General features: G+C 34.8%; 1 protein-coding gene across 1 annotated transcript in view; it reads right to left on the reverse strand.

Annotated features, from left to right (window-relative positions):
* Positions 1-176: 176 nt before the first annotated feature.
* The window catches only part of LOC136415549 (frequenin-2), a 42,805-nt gene continuing 18,422 nt past the window's right edge, over positions 177-24,559 (reverse strand). The window contains exons 2-7 of the mRNA XM_066400180.1: positions 17,860-17,884; positions 14,886-14,934; positions 14,656-14,745; positions 11,663-11,741; positions 3,324-3,412; positions 177-2,511 (exon numbers count right to left, since the gene is read on the reverse strand). Of these exons, the coding sequence (XP_066256277.1) occupies positions 2,347-2,511; positions 3,324-3,412; positions 11,663-11,741; positions 14,656-14,745; positions 14,886-14,934; positions 17,860-17,884 (497 nt within the window). The 3' untranslated portion in view covers positions 177-2,346. The remainder of the gene's footprint in view (positions 2,512-3,323; positions 3,413-11,662; positions 11,742-14,655; positions 14,746-14,885; positions 14,935-17,859; positions 17,885-24,559) is intronic.

Below are 24,559 nucleotides of genomic sequence, written 5' to 3' on the forward strand. Positions count from 1 at the left end.
CAAAACTGTAGTATTGTGTGAAATTTGCTGAAGTATGAATGAATTATAAATCAATTTCCTCAGGCAGTGCATTAATTATAGACTTTATTACATCATCATCGGACTTACCTTTATTCAAATAATGCTTCTCTTCAATGTTTCCTTCCTATAATAATTCCCAATAAAAAATCTGCAGGTAACGTTAAAATTTTTATTAATATTTCTCGGTTTCATATTTTTGTACACTGAATTTATTATAAAACCAACTTAACGTATTACACTTTCAATTAGTATTTCCAACTTTATTAGCTGTTCTAAAATATGGCTGTCTACGCAATAATGCATATTTATTATACTTAATACATATTTTGAATTAAATCGGTAACAAAATAAACACAAAATAGATCCTGCATCTCCTTGAAAACAGCAAAGAAAAGACTACCACAAATTTTATTTAATTCACTTAACAGACATAATATACAATACGGGTCAAAATTCTCCCAAAGCAGAGCTATTTGATTAATCAAGTTTTTGGACCGCTAATTGTCGAATTTTGAGCCGCTTTGTATATTGACGAACATCAACAAATTTAAGACACACAGCATTTTTGTTATTGCGTTATATGATTGTACTTATCACAGAAAGTTAGAACTTAAAGGATAGCACATGCTCTAGACTCTAAAGTGAATGAAATACATCAAAGCCTTAATAAAACGTTGGCAAGCACATACTTAACTTTTAAGGAAAATTATACACAGTGTGCAAATATATATTTCTTGTCAATGAGGAATGTTTTAATTGACTCGACACTGGTGGTATTTAATGTATAATATATTATTTCATATCTGTTAACTTGGTTTAGGCCCTCGTAAAGCTTAAAAATCTGTTAAAATACTCCTATTCAGCTTCCAAAGGTACAGCTTTAATTAATCGAAAACGTACTATTGATTGATGTTTATTCTTTTATTATTTATTAATATTTTTACGGTTAAAATTTATTGAAACTGGTGATGAATGGCTGGCTGTATGTGGATCGATGAATACATGTTTTATTGAATGTTGTGAATCATCATTTTATACAGCCGAAGGTACATAAAACTGCTGTTTTCCTGGGTTAGAATAGATATATGGGACTATAATAACTTCAATAATAATCCAATTTATATACAAATTTATATATACAATTATGCTTAAATAATACCGCACTACATGTACGAGATTTTGAACTTGAAGCTTACAATATAATTCCTAATCAATTCCCTATTTGATTACTTTCGTGGCATGGAAATAACGTCTAAAATTTACAGCTTTTCCGCACAGAAAGTAAATTGCAAGATGGAGAAATGAGTACTTTACAACACTAGTAGGGTAATGTTTAATATTGGGTATTAAGGAGTCACAGCTGCATAAAATATCTGAAGGTGTATACGCAATTAATAGATGGCGCTACAAATGAGGCGGATTTGTGTCTCCATCTATTGGTGCAGATATCAAGTTATACACCAATAGATCCTGGGATATAGAGTTTTTTTTAATTTTAATTATTTTCTCTTCAATAATTTCATACAACCACTTCCTCAACGAGCACAGCATAAGCTACTGTTAAGCAATATCTTAATAATTTAGTCCGTCAGTAGCATAAACATAAAAAAGTGATTGTCTGCATGTTTATGCTACAGTGCTGTATGCATTGTTAGAGAAAGGTTGATTCCTATGTTACTTGTCAAGAAGAAGACAACTTTATTGGGTGTCAGACACCGAACAACTTGCCTGTGGCACAAATTTTCTTTTAAAAATACGCAACTGCACGTGCAACGACGCTTATTTACATTATACTTTTAAATTTTATTGCAATCTTTAACTCTTAGAATCTAGTAAAGCCACTGTATGCGCAGTCTTAATCCTAAACTGTGCGACTAACAATAAATTTTTATATCATAAAAACTTTTCGCAAACTAGAAATAATTCTAGAAAGTTACGCATACAGAGTGAAACATGTTAAATTCCTTTTATCAATGACTTGCAAGTAGGAAATCCATATATATCTCTTAATCAGAGTGGCATTTGCCGCTCACGTTCTATTTCTAGTTTGCAACGCTTAAGCCGAAACGTGGCGAAAGGGCTCTTTATCACAATATAGACGAAGTCATCCTTTGGCATTTAAATTATCATATATTTCCTATATGTATATCTACTTAAAAATAACTTGTTAAAATAAACGCACCACACCAACACAAGAAAACTCTCAGAAGTCGGAATTCAGCCCCTAATACGTCTCGAATCGCCTCAAATTGACTCAACCTAAGTCCCTTATGTCTAACCGTTACTACGTCATACTGGATCAGGCCTAATGCCATCTTCCTTATGCTATTCGGGCCCCAAAGTCAGCGCCTGCACAATGCGGGGGTCGGCTTTAGAACCCTCTCTGAACTCTTCAAGGGTCAGTCTGTCATCGTGGTTCTTGTCCATTTGATCGAAAATCTTGTCCACTCGCTTTTGAGGGGTGTTTTCGTCTTCCGACGGTTGCTGGCCCTAAATAAAACAGTTCACGCATTAATCTATCTGATGATTGATGTTGTATGTAGATGGCGCTGAATAAAAGCTCTAAAAAAATGGCGGTGAATTTGCAAAATGGCGCCGTGTGTAGAGGACGATCAGTCATTATTCGGGGATGATGTCTCCTTGTTTTTAAGTTAATATATGACATAGAAACAAAGTATTTAAGTGTGCCAGAATTTAAGCACCCAGTGCTTCACGTCTTCATCAAAGATAATAACTTCACAAATATAAAAATTTCGAGAAAAAGTCTGTTTTCTTGATATCTTGGTGGATAGATAATATGCAGGGGGCTCAAAGTTCAGAATTTTTAAAAACGCTTCAAATATGTATGTCTCCAACTTCAATAATGACAGAGATGCCTCGTCAAACCACCTAAGTTGAAACGCCCTGTATATACATATGTCAGAAGGAAGTGCGAAATAAATTTATAGATTCTATTAATTTTAAATCGTTAATGTTTTGATAGAACACCCAGAGGAAAATTAAAGATCATGAGGTTATGCCGGGAAATCTAGTTCAAATCGTTACTGGTGACTTTGTTGAGTAAATAAGTTATCTTTTCCGTTTTGAAAAGTCATTAATTTTCAAACCCAATCAATAAAATTGCTGAATAGAGTCTAAACTTTGAATAGAAATTGCTGCCAAAACTGTTTGGCAAAAGGGGCGGAATTGATAGCGTCAGTGGAAACGACCGGACAGGTTATAATGCACTGATGTTTGTTCCCATTGACTTCCACCCTAAACTCATAAAAATTCCATACTTGTTTTTATTATTTCATACTTACCACCATCTGATAAATGGCATCGACGATGTTGTACATTTCATCCCTCGTGATGAATCCGTCGTTATCCACGTCATAAAGCCTGAAAGCCCCTGAAAATAAAAAGCGATCCTATTATCAGGTAGCTGGATTCATATTCTGGACCCTTACAATCCATATAAGTGTATTATAAAATCCGCAAGATAATTTAACTTCCCGTAACGAGCCCTTAAGAGAGATTTAATGACCAAAATACGTCCATGGTTTGTGTCATCTGTGATTTTGTCGAGATGTATGGTAATTTTATTTCTAACAATACGATATTCCTATTGCTGAAGTCTAATTTCAGACGACGTGTTTGCTTCGTTTCCTTCTTGGGGTGGCTTTTAACTAATTATAGCTCTCGAAAGTAGAAAAGGGGATGATTAATGTTGAGAGAGGACAAAGGAGGGTTTAGCAAAAAGGAATTAGTTCATACGTTATCCTCTGATGAGGGATTGTGTGTTTTCATTCTGAGCGAAAATTTTTAATGCCTCCTACGCCAGCTCACATAACGGTAAGTAACTGTTGCTCTCAAGATTAATTTCGCTTATATAAACTCCCCAAGGTGCCTTTGGTTATTGTTTGTCCTTGCTTATACAATGCCAGAGATATTATTGCTTCTATTTCGTCCTAAGGGTGCAATAATGATACACCATTCATTAACCAAGATGACTATTGTTTTCTGCATTACTTGGAGTTTAAAAAATACGACATATCCACAGGACTTTCACTTCATCAATCGGAAATTGACGAATTGCTTGTTAATGCATTTAACATTGTTAGCGAAAAATTCATAGGGCTTATTTGTCGTCTTCTATAGTCCTATTAAAAACACTTTTAAATTGCCATTTTAAATTTTATTAAGGCAAAATTAAGTAATTTAAACTTAGCACAAACTTTCATCAATTCGTAATAAATTTATGTTGCAATTATGAGGTCAAAATTATCAATAAGCTCGACAAAAACAAATACCTACAAGTCCATTTTAAGTGTCTCCTTGCCGCAACTAGATTTGTTTTTATCTGTCAGTGATATCATCTGCCTTCTTTTATTATTTGTATTCCTGTGGTTTGATAGTGAAAGGGTAAAAATTGGAGCAATTGGCAATTTCCAGAAATTTCCGCCTTAATTCACCAATTTATCCAGAAACCGAAGGTACTCTAATTAGGATTTTTAAGAATTTGATCGGGATGAAGCATAAGCTTCGAAGGTTTAAATGAAATGAAATTAAGTTTTCGCTACTTGTTAAAAATGGGTTAGTTTTTTATCAACAGATTTGCCTGTAAATTTGCATTTTATAATTTTAGTATTCACTTCATATGATTCAATGATTCTTACACTAATAATGCTATGATCACCATCTTTGGATAAACACAAAACTATAATGAAGAGCTTTTGGTGAATTTTTCAGAAAAACTTATTAGAAAACAGGACCGTATCAAGCGACTGCATATAGCAATTAAACTTCACGTGCTTCGATGCTAGATTTGACAGATAGATATCACACACAGCTAGAGATGTTCGCTGCATCTTTTCCGCCCATAAATTCCCGTTTAATATGTTGGTGAAATTTATAGGCAAATCGCTCCTAAAGCAGTCTTTACTTCGATAAATGCTAAAAATTCCAAACTTATTATAAATCATATTTTAAAACTGAAATTTGGATGGCAGTCGTAATCGATAAAAAACAGTGAAGCCAGTAAGATGCCCTCTAGACTGGAAAATGTTGATGTTATAGAAATAAATCAGTTATATGGACCATTTTAGTATCAATTACAGTACTGTTTGAATAAAGATGTATAAAAACTGCTATAAAATGATGACACGACAGATATTTGCAGAAACTCGAGGAGATATTCACTTATATTTTGCAAGAAAGAGTTCAAAGTAGCAAAATTCAAATTTTTTTTTTTACGTGCGTCAATCTTTTCGTGGAAACACTGCGGACAAACCTAAAGACGACGTTTTTTATGCAAATTTCCAAGCAAACTTCATGAAATATTAATGCCGGCTTTGTGGAGCTATTCCTCGTACGTCTTATATGTGTATTCAGCCACGCACAACCCAAATTGAATCCGAATAAAATGCTCATTTTAGTCGGTAAAGTACCGACTCAAATAGCTATGATAATGCCGCAAGAGTGACGCAATATTAGAAAACTCTTATTCATAGTCAAGCCATAAGTTAAACCAAACCAGGGGCCAGCAATATGCGACCCAGTTAGCGAAGTTGGGACGAAATTGAAAGATCTTTCTGCGATAAATCTTTGTCTATTTCCTGGTGCAATAAATTCGCTGCAGGTTAATCCGGAAATTAAAGCTCCGAATCGTTGGTGTGAGGTTAAAAACGTTCGGAGTAATTTTTGTTCGTACAGAACCGATTAAGAGTTTGATCACTTCAGGGAACGGTTTCTAGACATCTGTGGAAGTCCCGGATAGCGTAAGTGAATGAGCTGAATGAAAAATTTCTTTTCCTTAGTTTAATTAAAGCGGCAGTATTTTAGAAACAGAAGTTAGATTGCTGACAATTGTTAATTTTGTCTGTGAAAGCACGGAAATGTGAGAGTATAAAACCTTTCGTCTGTGCTCGTGGAAACAACAAACAACTCTATTCTCGCTACAGAGTTTCATTAAAAAGAAGGAAAGCCATCAACGTTTAGCAACAAGCACATCCCTTGAAAGTCTGTGAATTACGTCACGATATTAAGGCTGACATGCTGCTCCACGGTGAAACAAAAGACTGATGCCATGTTGTCATTTTTTTATGATCGAGGTCTGGACAATTTGGTAAAGATTGTTCAGCAATTTTTACATTCCAAATATGACTACATATAGGTCTACTTCCGAGAGGGTTAAACTTTCTCTATCCAGAAACTGGCATGCACACTGTGTGTAATGTCAGGCACTATAACATTTGTAAGTGTTTACCTCTGGGTGTAATATTCATGTATTTGTTTAACCAAGCTTAATAGCGTCTATTTACAATTTTCCTAAGGGCCCTTCAATTTGAGCAAAGAAAAATTTACGATACAACCGCATAAACCAACTTAAAGACCTAAAAATAAAGTCTATAAACCGACAAACATGCATATTGACGCTAGAAATTTAATTCCATTTTAAGCAACTTCTTTTGAAGAAAACTTTTTGAATATGCTTTATCCGAAATATTTTTTATTTGGCCTTTTCCTCTGATACACTGTAAAAAACGGAACTTTTAATGACTCTAAAAACAAAAAAACAAGGGGGAATTCAACTGGCTGAATGAAAGGCAATTACGTTTAGCTCAAACCAAGTAAAATGCTGCAGTGAAATTAATTACTGGTGTTAACTTAATCGTTTAATGATGGATATTGCCAATATAGGGCAGGCAAGGGATTAGAAAATAGATTTTAAAGCACTTTCTCTTGCTCTTAATTTTAGCTCTTTAAGTAAGTGTATTTGATAAAAATTATTGTTATTGATGCAGAGGCATTACTTCAGGTCGTTGGCACCTATCAGCATGATGGCTGTTTTTGGTTAGACATGAACTCAGAAAGTTCTTAATTTAATTAGATCAGGTTAATTAAAAAAATTAACAATATTATTCCTTGATCAGTTACGGTTAGTTATCACATAACTGGCCAATTAAAGTTAGTTATGAAATTTGTCGATCTCATCAATTAGAGTTAGCATCAGCAAAATTTGTGTACGCATTTATCAGAAAATGGTAGTTGAAGTTAATTATGAATTTAATTTTTTTTCTATTACGGCAGTTCAATTTAGATATAATCATAAATTTGTCTGTCAGGGTAGTTAACTAACCTGAATGTCTTTGTGAGTGCTATAAAGAGTTTTTAATTTCATTAAAGTTCAATCTTGCTATATTTCATAGAATTGTTATTTAATCTAATAATGTCCAACCTATTTGCCTTCACCGTTGTGGCAACAATTTCTTTAAACCCGTAAGGCTGATACTTCATTATTAGTGCCAAAAAGGATCTAAAACGTTATGTCTTGTTTAATCAATCATGGCCATAATGTAATTTTAACGTCCTCTAAGGTAAAGTACATGAGAATCTTCTTACAAAACCTCCTATTCCCAGTGGAACTTTTCCAGCTACAATGATGTATCAAGTTGATGGACACCGACAATCCCTAAAGAGAAATCCCGTGATACTTTCCCTCACACATCAGCCAAATTTACCAGAAAGAGAAACGAGGACATCCGAAACCATTCGAAAACACTAAAGTTGAAATACTTTCCGTAAATTTGACGGCATGTTTACATGGAAATAAATCCTTTTAGGGAAGGCGGACTTAACAATGTTTATTAGGGAGAAATGGAAGCAATAATAGGGACCCTTTCTCGAGGCTTCTAAATGATCAAGTTTACTCAATTAATTTTACAGTTTTTTTTCCGAATTATTCGTACATTTCCCAATTTTGGTGTCCCAAAAGATAGCCTTTATCGCTGTGTTTTTGTATTGTTTTGTGGAGGTCATTAAAATCACCCTGGGGGACTATATTTAGACCCACGCATGCAAAATCGATTTAGGGTGAAATTAATAATCCTCCGCATAATCCCTTTTTTTAAGGGATAATTTTCTGTGGCAATTTTCCAGCGATTTGATGCGCCAATTACAGACTGACAACCCGGTTCTGAGGTCTGATTGCTTTGTATCAAAACAGGACAGCACAATGGAAAAGGCACAATAGAGGCAATCAAACAGTCCGATCCAGTGATTCAAACAGAGATCATTGCATGATTATTATTTCATTTTGTCCTATTTTTTAAAACTGCCGAGTGGCACCCTTTTCCCGAAGAATCAATCTTCGCATCAGCAATGAGTTTTTCAATGTTTTCTCCATCGTTCGGTGACTTTAATGTGTATATTTGGTGAATGGGGTCGAAATCAGCAATTTCTTTAAGGCTTTAAAAGATAAGAGCATTGGTGGGCTGAAATTTATTGGATTGCATTACTTGCAATAAGTTTCGAAACGATTTGATTTATGCGCTCAGCGAAAGAATATTATAGATAATGGATTTGTGATCCCTATCCCTTATTTATACGGGAAAGCGAGTTTTTCGCCCATTATATCTGGGTGATAAAGCATAAAACACTAATTTCGGCCTTCTACGACACACCAGAAAATAGGACGTTATCAACTTTTATTCCAGTAATAAACCTAAAACTGATACGTTGTAAGCACGAACCTACATAAACAAACTTAAGCACTACATTTCCTGGAAAATTTTAACGGACCCCATATTTTACTTCTCTCCAGCTTAAGATGCTTGATCCACAAAGCGAAACCCATTCGAAATAAATTGGTATAAAGCACACAGATAGTGGTGTTTTAATCCGCTTTCCACTTGACCCAACTTTGACCCAACTCATCTTCAAAACTTCCTAAAAACTGGAAAATATAAGTTCGTGGGGATTTTATTTGCATTCCAAACACAAATATTATCATATTATCCCTTTTCCGTCGAGCTGAAGGGATTTTGTGTGAACAGGTAAGGCTATTGTGATATAATCACGTTTTTTGGCACTTGGGCCGGCGTTTTTACAATCACGAATTACGTGAGTCCTATGTGTGAATTGCTCAGGTGATTCAATTTGAGAAAACTCAAAGGGTAGCAGGATCAATTGATTGACAACATCAATTAATGATGTTCAAATTAAACGACTCTCAGGAGTTTAATTTGCCCCATAAACTTCGCGGAGAACTTGGGCCAAACTTCGCTTACGATCTCAACTCAGCGGTTAACTTGCGCTAGACAGGATGTAAAGTCTGTAAATTAAACAAGAATAGTCTTGATGCAAGCAAATAAAGATTTGATATAATCAAGTTAATTGACTTTGCGTTACCATTTATTTAGGCACTTTAATTTCCATTTTTCTTCCACAAGGCAAATAAATTTCCCTGAAGTGGACGACATTCGTTTTAATCCTTTTCGGTCTCTACCTCTCGATCTGGAAACCGGATGAAATTTAGAGCCTTTTGCGAGTTTTATTTGCATTTAGAATTTAAATATTGCCGTTTTCCGTATGGCCCAAAGGGAGTTTAGGGACGATAAGAGCTTTTCAACAGCAAAGGTAATGGCCAGGAGTTTGAATTACGCATTCGGCTATTAAAGCTTCGACTCGATGATCGATTAAAGCTCAATAAACAATTAGAGCGGAAATAATGTTGAGTCGTCGAAGGAAGATTGCTCATGGGGCTCGGATTTCACGACGAAATATTACTGCGGAAGTTTCAAATTGCCAAGGTGACGAGACAGTTTGCAAAGTTGGGAATATCGATTTGATGATTTTAGGATTATTGAATTTTGCCGTTTACTTAAAACTCAATTGGCCAAAGTGACATCTAGGGATGCTGGTTCTAAATAACCTCAAGCAAAATGCATATAATATCGAAAAAAATTAAACAATCTATTATTTGACCATTTTGGTCTACCACTGATCAACACTCGTAATTCATTCTCATTTCGTTTGCAAACATGAAAATATAAAACAGTGTAAACTAGAACACTAGCAGAAATCCAACGAAGTCTGGCAACACTGCATAACCCTTAGGAGCCCAAAATTGAGACCTTGAACTTTTCGAGAAAACAAAAGAACGGTGCGTCATTGCTATTTCCCTATAAGTCACTCCGTGACTCATACAGGTGCGAGGTCGTCGTCGCATAGAGCGAAAAGTAGTCAAAAGTGGGACACAACGGAAATGTCTACTTTTAGGTATTTTCCCCCACACGTGAAAGTGGTCGAAATATGCAGTTTAGCTTGGGTAAGCCACGAAACGATTTCTCAATCAAGTTAGTTAGGTTTTAGTATTTATCTTATTATATAATAACGGTTCAAAAAATTAACAATTCGTAAATTCATGAGTAAACTCAGTTGACCTGATTTCATAAAAAAAGTTGTTTTAACCCGAATTAATTTCATGAGAGGAAGAATCGAAAAAAGATGAGAATAGGAAGAAATCCTACAAGGCACTTTGGTCCTATTGCATAACTCTCACTGTAGAGCCAACAACTTGCGTCACAACATGGCGCCATAATGCTTTTAAGAAAACAAAAGAACGGTGCCATATTGTCATTTCCTATTTCGTCAATATTTGACTCCTGCCTTGAGTATTTACGGCTCAGGAAGTTATATATTTTTTCACTGTATGATTTTATGTTACGTGGCGGTAACTTCCATGACAACATTCTTGTGTGTACCTACACTGTCATCCCTGTGTGTACACATGATCTTGCCTCGGTCGCCATTCTTATCATGCGATTTATAGAATATAACCTCTAGTCGTGAAATTTTGACTCTTGTATTTTTAGTGCGTTTTCAGTGTTTTCGCGACAACACAAAACATTTTTGGAATTGCAATGCCATAAACATAATAAGAGCCAAGCTAAATTTTAAAAACTTCCTCCCTCATCGCTATACACATTCAGAATTAAAGTGGATAATGGTTTTCTCTTCTCCACTAATAAAAGCACATTCCAACTAACCGAAAGGTGATTTTTCACTAATAGCCCTTGTTGACCGCAAATGCGGGTCTCCTCCGATACTGGGGGAGCAGAGAGACCTGAATCCACAAGGGATACAAACGGCAAAATAATTACGTCGACCTATCCTGAAATATGGCCGTTATATTTTGCTCATTATCAAGGAAAAGAAGAGCGAAAAAATGCCACATCAGATCGCTGGGTTTTTGATTAAAACGTCTGAGAATCGTGTAATTTATTATTCGCCCAGATCTCTCGATGCGAAAGTTTTTAATTAGTTTTTGTCCTCTGGGTGTATGTTGGTTTTGATGGATCTCCGACGGGGGGTTATTAATTTTATTTCTAGGGTTAGCTATTCATCGTTCACTTAACTAAATTAAATATTATGTGCGACAATCTTGCTTCATCATCATAATAATTATTGTTTTTCTTTGTTGATGCCACCATCGAAGTTCTCTATTTCACTAAAGACTTCAATGGCAATATTGACTTTCTAAAGCATGGAAAAATTCCAATTTAAAAGTTCACTTCGAAACGGAAGCAATTGATGCACTATATTCGCCACGGTCTACATGCAAATATCTCTCGCAGTGCCATGCAACTGCTTAACGAATAAATTCACGACGCATATTACAACGTTATACCCAATATTAGTTTTTTCTGAAATCAAATTTGGCTGGAAGCTATCGTACAAGTTCCCTACTGATTCAATTAAGGGCGACTCATAAAAGCAATTTTCACTTTCATTCATCATTTTTAAATATCTGTTTCAGGCAGGGTTTGTGAAATTTATTTACTAATTTTCGAGAAGAAAATTATTTTAAGGTACTTACAATGGAGCTTTTCGTCTAAATTTCCTCTCGACGTCACTGACAGGGCCCTTATGAATTCCTCAAATTCTATCGATCCGTCCTGAAAAATGATTAAATGTAATACACGTACTTATTTTTCGAGTAATAAATAGTCCAATCATTTGACTTTTAAAAGTCCATTAAATCTTACATATAAAAGCACTGAAATGCTCTCAACGTTAAGATCGTCCGATAAGGGTAAATGCTGAGTAAAAATTCTCATTCCTGCAATTGTTTCCACTTCAGGAAATGCCGCTATGTGAACTAATAATTAAGAAATTAAAATTTGACTGTGGAAACTCTTTAATATAAATGAGAAGTTTCTACGTGTTTATTCAGGTCCATTTGGGAGACTTTAAATGCCAGTTTAAACCCACGTCTTATGGATATTTCAAATTTCACATCAAAAAGTTGCTATTATTGGATAAAATTTATACAAAATCATACTATCATTTCAAATAATTATTTAAGTCTTAATTGGTTGAGATTTGATCCATAGATCCTTCTAATTATGTTGTTTGCGAGCCCGTAGAAACCCCTCCTGCAGTATATCAAGATCATTTCTTAGTCTCGTTCTGAAAGACTGTTAGTCAATGGGAGAGGTACAATGGGTCATACCTATTTGCTAAGTTTTCTCTAGAAGGAATTGCTTATAAATTATAGGGCTTTTCGTACATAATTCCCAATTTTGTACGAAAATTGAAGACCAAACTTCCAAATTGAATCACCCTGCTATCGAGTGAAAATCGTTTAAAACGAAGTCAATTTTTTACCCTGAAAATACCTTCTTAAATTTCTCCTCTTTCAGAGACAAAATGTCACATTTAGGAATTGACTGTAACTTAATTTCGAAAAATCGACGGTAATTTTTTCTGTAATGCTTTGTTAGGCCTTTGCCTAATGGCCCAATTTATATCTCACCCTCGTTCCTTCCCATAATAGTGCACTCCTGGATAAATAATGTATTCGCCTGTAGGTAGTTGATTTGTGCGACTATTAAAACCACAAACGATAAATAATAAGCTCTGCTCCAACAGAAATGAAATTCAATTCCGGATCGGCGGAAACAGTCACAAATATGTGGAAAAAGTGCCGACCAGTATATTGTGTATATTTCTATCGTCCGGAATCGATAAGGTTCTTTGTTCAAATAGACCTTCAGTTGCTAAACTAATTTTTAATTTTCCACTAAAATATGATAAAAAATTTAAGTCATAAATAAGGCAAGAAATGATATTTAAAAAGAATTTTAATAATCCCCTTCTGGAAAAAAAGAATATCCAAAACTATCCAAAAGCAATAAATCCAGAGTTTGGAAGTTTATCGCGAGTTTTTTTTCGTGAAGAATACTTTTACTACTTTGCTGTTAATGCGTTAAGCTTGGAAATATAATCCAAAGCTTTAAGATTAGTGAAAGTTTCATTGCCTCGAAGATCGAATAATAAATTTGAAGCGGCTAATTTTTAGTCACACGTCGATACTTTGTACACACATGCTGTGTCGAGAAACTTTAGTTTTTTTGCTTTTGATGAGGTCTGGAACAAGGGAAATCGGTACAGATATGAGCCATATCTGAGGAGGATTAATAAAAACCTCCAATCATTTTTTTCTCGGACTTTTTAATTGAAATATTTCTTCAATAAAAAAATGATTTTTTTTAATACCTTTAAGAAAATTTTAAATGAGTCATCGGACAGAATACATTTCTAACAACAACAAAAAATTAAAATTAGCGAAAAAGAAATATTTTATAAGGGGAGCAAATCCTTTACGTACGCTGTATAAGACGAATATATTTCATGATACGGATTTTCTGATTTCTCTAAAAAATTCGCCATTATATTTCATATAATTTTTTTTGCGTCTACTAAGTATTAACAAGTTCTTTTAAAGTAGGCAAAATTATCCACTAACGATCCCCATTAATGTATGATTGTTAATGGTTCGATGCGACAGACTACGCCATGACTATTCGCCTTGAGACCAATCACAACACCTGTACTTGACACGTGATCCACTTAGAGTAAATAGACTTTTAAATTTAGAGTAGAAATTTTGTACTTTTTTGGTGTTTTGCCATGTACTCGGAGAAAAAATTATGTAACTAGCACGTATATTAATGAACAATTAATGGTCTCGCTTTTATTAATGTATTCGTCACACTAACGCGTTAAACAGTCTGGATTATTAGTCACCAACATTAATAGGACTGTTTGTTGGATAAATATTCATTTAATAGAAAATCTCTGTGTAATATTGAAACAATTTCAGTATATTTCATGGTAACAAAGTAACCAGCATAATTCAGATGAAATAATAATCCAACCACTCTCAGTTGACTCACTTCGAGACTTAGTCGACATCCAGCTCCAATTGGTTTTGCCTCCCACGTTTAAACACTATTTGGTTCGAATATATGCTGGTTATGCTAAATTCGTGCCGTTTTCGGAATACGAAAACACGACCTCAATTCATTTTTGAAAAACTTTGAGAATGACCCAAATATATGGTCGAAACGTTGGTGATTTAATGTGAATTGCGGTCTCATTTTCGCCGCTATTCTGAGAACACACCAACTATTAAATCTTTATGAGACACCAAATTTTCATCACTTAATGGCGTTATCCCAATTCAACAGGCACGTTATCCAATAAAAGTCCCTGATAAATTTCACATAAATTACAAGAACAAATTTTGAGGCTGCGTTTGTTTGATGATATAATTTCTTCTTCTTTTAAGTAAGCCTAGAGTAAATAAGACCTTTTAATTCCTTCCAAGGGAGTCAAGTTAACATTTAACCCACTAAACCTCCTACTCTTAGTACTTGAACTATTCTATTAAACTAAGCTAGAAGCCTGGAATTTTCCCGTAAAGACAAAGAGAAGCCTAGGAAACTTTGTACAGGGTAAATAAAACTCCTTAATTGCCAAAATAGAGTACAAATAGGACATTTTAACAATAAGTTCAATACTTACGTTATTTTCGTCAAAAACTCGAAACACCAGAGAGGCGAACTTGGAGGGATCTCCTTGTGGAAAGAACTGTTTGTATATTTTTATGAATCCCTGAAACAAAGATTCGGTTAGATATCAACTCGGAATCAGATGCAATTTATTTAAATCTAGTCCTAGGAGACCGAAGCAGCACTGCAGTCTGCAGAAAATAAAATTTATATGGAAATCTTCGATACACGTGGCTTACTCACCTGCTCGGTCAGTAGCCCATTGGGACAATCCTTCAGGAACCCCTTGTGCCTGCAACAAATAATAGAGTCAAAGCTTTGAGTCGTACTTTGAAATAAAAAAAAAAGTTTAATTCCCAGTAGCTGGATTTAGTTTTCCTTTTTTGGTAATTTTTCTGGATGTGTAAAGCAGGATTTTCTGCCAACCTGAAGTAATCTCGCTTTCGTCCAGGACTAGTTCATGCCTTCATTATCCCGGCATTGTCTCTTAATCTATCCTTGTTCCAGCCTCATTTTACATGTCATTTCGCGGCTTAAGTACCGTAATTATCGCTCTGCTCATCGAGAGCGGGATTTTAGTGTTTTTTCCAGGTGGCAGTTGGATTTTCTTCCTTAAAAATTACATTTCGACGAAACAACGGGATCAACATCCCCGTTGCTGTTCTTGAACCGTCTATAAAATGTCCCGGTTTATTAGATTCAAAATTTTATATTTTCATAAGCGGCTCTAATTATGGCACATTTCCAGTATTATTGTTGGTCGCAAATTAATATTTCAAGCCCTTTTCTGGTTGTTGATTTAGTAGTTTTTGCAAATCATCCAGATGGACTTGCCTGGATTTATCTCTCGAAATGCGAATGTGTATGGAACATATGGGACACATCGCAGGGGCATTCATCATGAGGCCAATAATTGTTTGAAAATTTACTTGAAAATTTAAAAATTAGATGCATATCAGGCCGGGGTTTTTAGATGTGAATTATTGCTTTTGGGATTTGGTACGTTGTTGCAAGGTTGAACACGACAGCAAAGTGAATTTCGTAAAGGTTAAAGGAGGTTCTTAGTAAGTGCCTTGATAACAGAGTCTGTTGCATTAATCTGATAAGTTAATTGCTGTGCTCAAATAGCTAGAAATTGCAAGTTATATTTTGTACTTGACTTGTTACAATATTGCTGTTTTTACCTTTGTGTGATTCATAATTTTGTCCCTTATTCGATGGAATAAAATCGAGAAATTTTCTGGAGATTTAAACAAAATTTCTTGCCAAATGGCCTAATTTTGCTTTCGTCCAGGGTAACTCATGCCTTCATTATCTCGGTTTAGCGAATCTATCCTTGTTCCGGTCTCAATTTACTGTCATTTCTCGGCTTAAGTACCGTAATTATCGCTGCACTCGTCGAAAACGGGATTTTAGTGTTTTTTCCCAGTGCTATGTATGTTGGTAAATTATATGGTATGTAATGGATTGACTTCCTAAAACATTACTCTTTCGTGAAACTGTAGGATCAACATCCCTTTTGTTGTTTATGCTAGTGAAATATGTAAAAAATTTATGTTTCCGTAAGCGACTTTAATTGTAGCATATTTCTAGTTTTACTGTTCGTGACAAATTAGTAATTCTGTCCCTTTTCCGGCTGTTGATTTGGTATTTTTTGCGCAATCATCCAGATGGGCTTGACGGGATTTATATCCGGAAATACGAATTTATGGAGCGTGCGGGACACATTGCATGGGTCATACATCATGGGGCCAACAATTGTTTGAAAATTAACTAGAGAATGCATATCGGGACGGTGGTTTTTGGATATCAATTATCGTTTTTGGGATTCAGTGCTTTGACAAAGGATTAAATATGAGAGGGAGTGATTTTTTTTAGAGGTTAAAATAGGTTTTTTTGGGATGGTTATTGAATGTGTATACAAAGTGTTTCGCAAACAGTGGAAAATATGTTAACCGAATATGTTACGGATCAAATAACGACTCTAACATGTTTTATTCGCATATTGAAAACTTAGAAAATACAGGATTTCTGAAATTAAAATCGTGCGCCTTTCACGTGATTTTCAAAATCAGAAAAGGAACATGACGAATTATAATGGAAAAATATTTTAATCCATTTAGATATTCTCATACTTTTTTCACAAATATATAATTGATATTAAAGACACTGCAGAGAAGACTGTTTAGAAACTAGATATGAACTACATCGAACTGAATGGTGTCTACTACGTATAATGAATTTTAAAATTTGATACTTAGAAGTTTTTTCCTTGGAAACATCCCAGAAAATTACATATTGGGCGAATTCAGAGAACTTGCAGTAGTCGAGCGTTGCAGCACTGAAAGAGATAAATTCAATAATAAATTCAAATAAGCTTAGAAAAATAAAAAGAATTGGAGCAAATATCGAAATATTTCGAATAAATCCAGAATCAGCCGGAATTCTTGAAAGGTTAAGACGTTTACGTCGAAATAAAAATGAATAGGATTTTTACAAGGTACCTGATAAATAGGGCCTGAATGATAATATCAATCATTCCTTCAAATTTCGAGAATTCTAAGGGATTTTTTGAAAAAACTTAAACATTATTTGACGGACATTATTGCTGCACATTTTCGAAGTTTTTTATATTCGTCATCGAATCCTGAACACTGGTTCTAATGCCTTTTGAATTTCAGCAACTCCTCTAAATTTGAATATTGAGAGGAATTTTTAAATTTTTTGTCAGACTCCGAAACTTAATTAATTCGTTTAAATTAGACTGAAATTTTGAGATGATTTTAAGGATCGTTGCCACTGTAAAAAAAGCAGATACTCGGAATTTTTATAAGTTTGTAAATGCAGTTTTTGTTTAAGTATTTTGTTTCTAATGAAGATTTTGTGTACGGTTTGTATAGGCTCCTATAGTTTATTAAGACAATTCATTTCACATATTTTTTGCTAGATTACTTTATAGATTTCTGAGATATCGATAGTCAAAAATTAGAAATTGTCCGAGCTTGACCCCCCCCCTTGAGAATTTTCCGAAAGTTGCTTTTTACTTTTTGATCACGTTGATACCCTGTTCCACTGCAAAAACCCTTTATAAAGTCCACTTACCTACCTGACACAACAGCGTAGTTTTCAAAGCTACCTCTTACCATTAGCGAGATATTTATTAGCCTTTCTGTTTACTCTCTGCAAGACACAAAACTTATCGTAAATATAAACTTACCATTGTCTAATTTCCTTTTCCGTGACTGAAAAACAAGAAAAAGGTAACATTAATAGGTGTAAATAAATACATGTAAAAGTCTAAAAATGTCCGCAACTTAATCGCTTTATCAAAATTTGTATTACTGAGATAAATTATTTACTCTATGTGACAGGATGGTCAGCTATAAATCCGGAGGTCAAAAAAGCTGTGGAAAGTTCACCAGAACATTGAAAAGCACAGGAATCCTTAAAAGGACTTCCATCTGCCGGATGAGAAATTGCTTGTGGTCAGTCAAGCTTTTACATCCCATTCATCAACAGACATGTTTTGAGAAAGTTGCTTTATATCTGTTTTTAAAGGTCAACGCCACAAAATACGATTCCGGCTTTATTTTCTTCTGTAATGAGCAGTGTTTTCCTCCCATTATGAACCACATCCACCACGCATTTCTAAAGGTGATAATAATAATAATAATACGGTTAATTCAAGCGACTTTGCCGATTAAATCCATCCAGGAGACGGAGATAGCCATCTTAATGGAATAATTACTCCAGGTTCCACGCCATTATTCCGAGAGATTTAGGGAAGATGGAAAGGTAATTAAGGGAGAATTATGATAAATTTTGATCTATCATCCAATTCAATTAGCCTCGGTAGGAGTCGAGACAATAGGTAGCTGCAGAGGTGATTTTCGCCTTAGATTAAACTAAAGCTGCAGCTTCACTTTTTCACAAAAGTTTGAAATTATTACATAATATCCTGTGCGCGAAAAAGGCTAACTTCAGCAAACTTTCAGGACAAACTTGAAGGGCCAAATTTATTTACATTCAGGGTAAATTTTTCTATAATATAAAACATTCCAGATGTGCCTTGTCGAAAGGTTTTTAGCTCGAAGTAACTTGGGCAAATTGCTTTTACTTATATAGGAATTAATCTAAAGTGCGTTTAATATTCAAAGCCGAGCCAGTAGTAGCTTAATGTGGCTCTCTGTTAAGCATTCTAACTGCCGAACTTGTATTAGAAGAGCAATTCCCAGAGGAAACTCAATTAACTATTATAAGTAGGGAATAAAAGCTTTAATGAGTTTTATATAAGTTGGACAGTACGTAATTAGCTTAATTCAAAAGAAATCATTTCCAGCATTTTAGTGGTTATAAAAGTAGGGGGGTTGTTTAGACGATCGTGAAGATAGAGTTGTCCTGAGCCTAAGGGCCCATAGATCAGAAGTTTGATCAGGAGCATGATTTCTATAGAAATTATCCTCCAGGTGAAGCTGCCAAGACGTTGATTCAGCGGCAATTAGGAAGATTCAATGTAGTTGATTCGAAGACTTTGTATTTTTGTTACTCTTTTTATAGTCGTTGCACCTATTTCTGCTTAAACATTAAACATTCCAAACTTAAAGTTTAAGAGTCTTATGCCATGGTTAAGTTAAGTGTCATGCCAATGTTAAGAAAAATAAATATCTTCCAATAACTTTTCTAAGGTATGATGGCAAAATTTCCTTCTATTTCGCCCAAGGAGTAAAAGACGTAAAACATCTGGGGAAATCCCAGATATAAACCAGGACTATTTCATTCGAGTTTGGAAATGCAATTTGTGTCCTACTTTCGAGGACAGCTCTCCAAAAAGAATATGTTAAGTGTCTCGTACGAGATATTTGTCCCGATATGAGGATTTTATTATGCGGCTCTTCCCATTTATAGTTTCGGAACACCTTCAAGGTATTCCGTTATTTTTGTTTTACGACGCGGATTTAATCATCTAAGAAGAATTAGCCGACGAGTCGCACTGTCTGTTTCTCCTAAAATTTGTCCTAAAATATTTTCAAGGATAAAGGAGTCTTCTATTAAAATTTGAAAAGCTTTTTTTTCATGTCATTTGAGTTAAAAAATTGTAAACCTCCACCACAAAGTCGATTCAACAGAGACAAAGTCCATCAAGTTTATTACCTCCCTCATCACCGAAATCCTAAAGTTTTATGGCTGATGTAGTTTTAAGTTTACAAATTTTTTATTTCGGGCACGTTTCTGCATTGCAGGAATTAGAAGACGTTGCAGTATATAGTTGCTGAGAATTTCAGTGCGCAATATCAAGTTTCGCCTTCAACTTGCATGTAAAGTTTTATGGAGTTTCATGCTTGCAACTCACAACCGATACGTATAAACATATAAACATATAGAAAAGCCTTGGATTCGTCACTCCAAAAAAACTTCAACTGAATTTGAGCAGAGTCGGATTGAACTTTTTGGAGGCCCGCATCTAATCGACATTTCAAGGAACAGTTTCCCTAAACTGTTTGAAGTTTAAATCGATGTTCTGAAAAATTACGAATGTAAATTTTCTAAGAAACGTTATTGAGTTGTCAAGAAAATTTGTAAAATGTTCTAAATATTCTTCAAAAATCACGTAATATGCGTAGAGTGATATAAACTGAATATTAAATTTGTCATATAAAAATTCACACATCGGTTAAACATTCGAGAATGTCCGTGAAACTCAACTGCCATTTGCGCAGCTACTGGAAGCAGCGAAAGCAGCCAGTTCATTGACGTTAGTGTGCTATCGAATAATAAGGAGCTAAAATAAACGACAAAATTGTTAATATATTTCGTGTCTTCAGGTTTTATCGGCATTGTTTTGATCTGACTAGAGAAAATGTCGCGGTTGACTGAACTTTCTATGATAAATATATGTTTAGTGCTATAAAAGTTTCGTGTAATTTGAAAAACTTGCACAGGCAAACGTACAGAAGAGTGTTTTGCTGGGTGATATTTGATTTCTGAAAAGGGCCGAGTCTACGTATATAATATTTGTCAACGTGATATTGTTAATTGAGCTCCGGCTCTGTGATGTGAAAAACAGGCCTTTCAAGTCAACAATAAAAAAAATGAAATTAGAAATACTGAAAGCTGTAAAGGTTCTCTGCAATTTGGAAAATTTGAAATATTATCTTATCGCTGCAATAAAAACCGAGATGCACTGGACATAATTATGAATTAAGAAAAAGGGTTGAAATGGACGACGTCATTTCTGAAAATTGCCGCATTTAAAAACAACAATGAATAAATTAAATGGGATCAATAAATTTGGCACATTGTTCAGGATCCATATAAATGTGCTTTATGTCGAGGTCTACTATCCTTTAAAACCCTCTTTATTAATGTACAAAATTTTAAAGTTTTGCTTATTTAAAACCAGAGTCGTACTAGCCCAACCCCGTGCTGTTTTCAATAATTTTTTAGATAGTTTCTAAACAGGGAGTGGTATACTACATGCAATATTCATTGAATTTTGTGGGTTGCTAAATTAGATCAGTTACTTATGGGACGTCGCTTTTAGGCAGTAAAACTTTATTAGAGTTCTCGTGGTAAAGTTCCAGGATATGGCATCTAAATTTTTAATAAGGATTTCACGTGCAAACGTCACAGCCCCATAACAAAACGCGTTTTGAGCAGTTTTCCGGTCAAACAAAGAAATGGAAGTTATAAGGGACAACCGAAGGTGAAATGTATGATCGAACATTCCGTGTTTGGAACCATTAACGAGTCGGACACCTGCAAGGACGTTACTCCTAAAAATACCTCGGCATATGTCCTTTTAAAATACGTGAAAGTTTAAAACCTTTGAAACGAGTTAGAGAGGATGGGCTCAACTTTAAACCCCATTTCGCTTTTAAACTAAACAAAAGAAAATACTTGGGAGACCCTTTCAAAGGCCCTCGTAGCCTTATATCTTGTGGAGCTTGTTTCGTTTTATGATACCGCTTTGTTTTCGGAATAGTAAATTTCATTGCTCCAGTTTTTGGACAGAAATGCTTGTTGCTGGTAAGTTTAAGCGCGGGATTTAGGCGATGGTATAACGCGACCCTTTGAGCTAAGTTCGGTATGGAGTGAAACCAACATTCGGAATTTCCAATCCAAGACCTCACAAATCTTATTAAACCAGAGTCAAATCTAAATATTCATCATGCAAAATTATAACTCATTTTACAATAAATCTCTTTAAAACATGCAATATCTGGTATTGATCTCATTTACTGCAGCAGTTTAAGCGTTCGTCTTATAGGCTTTAAAGTTTTTTAATAAAGTTCAAGTTAAATTGTTGGATATTCTTTTCATTTTCTTTATTGATCGATTAAATCACTTAGTAAATCTCCTTAATTACTGCTAGTAACTTCGTGAGAATACGTGGTGTAATTATTCTCCCCAGACCTCTGATCAGACATTAAATTTCTCCTTCTACATTAATAAAAAAGTCACTGTACGTTTTTGGTGCAACAGCATGAAGAGAAGACAAAGAATCTCTCCCTATCTACATTTGTCCTGAGCTAACGATGTTCTTTTTCATTTATTTCTTGTTCAAAAACGTCGTCGGCAGTCTGTTCAACCAACTGGAATAAAGGTCTCTTTCCATTAGTCTCAATTTTTGGAGCTTGCTCTGTGGTGTGAACGGGGTTAAGTTTCAGTAAAATATTACCAAGAGCAGTAAAAGGTACAGGAAACAGGAATTTATTACATGGTACCGAGTGTTCTTAAGAGGTATGCGAGGCAAAAAAGTCGCGAAAGCAAACATAATCTACACCCTCGTAGTCCCCCATTAATTCGAGCAACGCTCACGGAAAAGTGCTTAAATTACATTCTAATTAGCGAAGAAAACCAATTCTAAATGAAAAAGTTAACGAGAATTATAGTGTTTCGTGCTGTCTCTGAATGAAGACTGGAGATAATTATCTCATTATGTCCACGCCCTTGGCAAAAGGATCGAGCTCTATAATAACAAATTCATTAATTCCCCCACCTGCACATCAAATTGCAGACCATTCATGCAAAAACCGACGATAAATCTTCCACCTTTGAGGAAATTTGGGGAAGTCATTAGATTCACAAGGGCTTTCCGAGGGCCAGATTCGACGATTATGTTTATCACAGGCTCTCGTTTGTTGTTCAAAATTCAGTTCCAAGGGGCTCATAATTAGTTTCACATTTGCCAAAGTTCGAGAGTGCGATTTAGGTAACAAAATCCTATTCGCAAACATGTTTTGGAAATTTGCCATATAAACACCAGCAAGGGGACGTGAGAATAGGCCCATTTAAATGGTGACGTCCTAATTACTTCTTCAGTTGAGTAATTTACCTGTAATTTCTCCCTTTGAGGAAGCTATTTAGCTACTGCATATTAAGTAGGTACATGAGGGATTATCTCACTTAGGTTAAGTAAAGTAAAGACAGGGGAGAAAAGGCAAACTTTGTTAGTGGTTTCCGACTTGCCGCATTGTTTCGTGATATGATAATCCAACAGATTGAAAGATTATGATACTCGTTCGAGGTGAAAAAATATTTGAAAATATGTATGAAAAGTTCTGCACCAAAAACTCTTTACACAAATAAAAAATTCCTCAAAATACCTGATATTCCAAATTACCTAAAAACCTCGATATCTCAATGTCGTCCTAAAAGAGCTATGAAAAAAAAGGTCAACTGTTTGAAAATATTAATATTTTTGATAAATCAGGGTTAGCTCAGGGGAGCTGTGAAAGGAAGTCAAAACTAGAAGCAACTGCCCATGTAAGGCGTTGGAAAATTGTATGTAATTCTATAAAATTATACCTGTTAATGGATTTATTAGAGTTGGAAACGACGAATATTTTTCTAGTAGACATGGCATTCGCAGGTCAATTTTTCATAATTCAGGTTCGTCCTAAATAGAATATAAAGGGGAATGAGGGATAAAAAGTTTGGAAAATTTCACAATTATTTATTCTCAATTATTTCAATTATTGACAAAAAGCATTAAATTATATCAAAGCTAGCAAGTTATAGTTTTGTCATAATTTAGTGACAAAATGGTGAACTTTTTCTTAAAAACTCATAAGTTTAATTAAAGTATAACATGATCGAAATTTGTAGTCGTCTCATCTTCACTCCTCATAATCACTGACACAATGATCATCTTCATCCTGAGAAAGGACCTCGTAGTTTCTTAAATCATGATTTGACAGGCACTGTTCCTTCTTGAAGATCTTGTAATAAATGTCTTTACCATATATGCCCACAAGGCTTCCGGCGCATATCCCCATTACAAAGGCACCGATATCAAACAGGAATTTTACCATTGTGTCAAGGAAGTTGATTGAAAAATGATTTTGTCAAAGCAAGAGGTTAAAAGTCATTTCGATTGCCAAAAAACTGCTGCTCAGGAAGAATCAAAATTTATCGTGGAAGATGAAATGGTGTAATTATGGGGCTTTCTTCGTGGGGTTGGCCAGTGGGATGTTCGTGGGGAAATACGGGAAAAAGATTTATGCGGAGCTGTTTCCTCCAGTGAAGATAAAAAATTGGGAGGAGATCTGCGGCGCCCTCCAGTGCAAGTGTGAAGATGAGTAATAAACAGAGATAAATAGAAACCTGTTCCTGACACTAAAAGCGTTTGGAAATATAAGCGATGTGTAGAGAAATAACAGCTTTTAATGTTTTCCAGAAGCTAGAAGTCCACCCCTGTGATAGAACACAAATGTAACCCAAACAAGTCTGTTACAGCTTAACAGGATTTTCATGTAATATAGATGCACGGTAATATACCTGCAACATGACTGTTAAGTCAACATGTGTATTCCATCATAAAGGTGACAGAATTTTACCATCATTAAGTATTAAACCATTAACGAATTGATAATTACACCATAAAGATGTCGCAGAAAGTGGATATCATCAATGTA

Source organism: Euwallacea similis, chromosome 20, assembly GCF_039881205.1.
Source record: "Euwallacea similis isolate ESF13 chromosome 20, ESF131.1, whole genome shotgun sequence".
In the NCBI taxonomy this organism is placed as follows: domain Eukaryota; kingdom Metazoa; phylum Arthropoda; class Insecta; order Coleoptera; family Curculionidae; genus Euwallacea; species Euwallacea similis.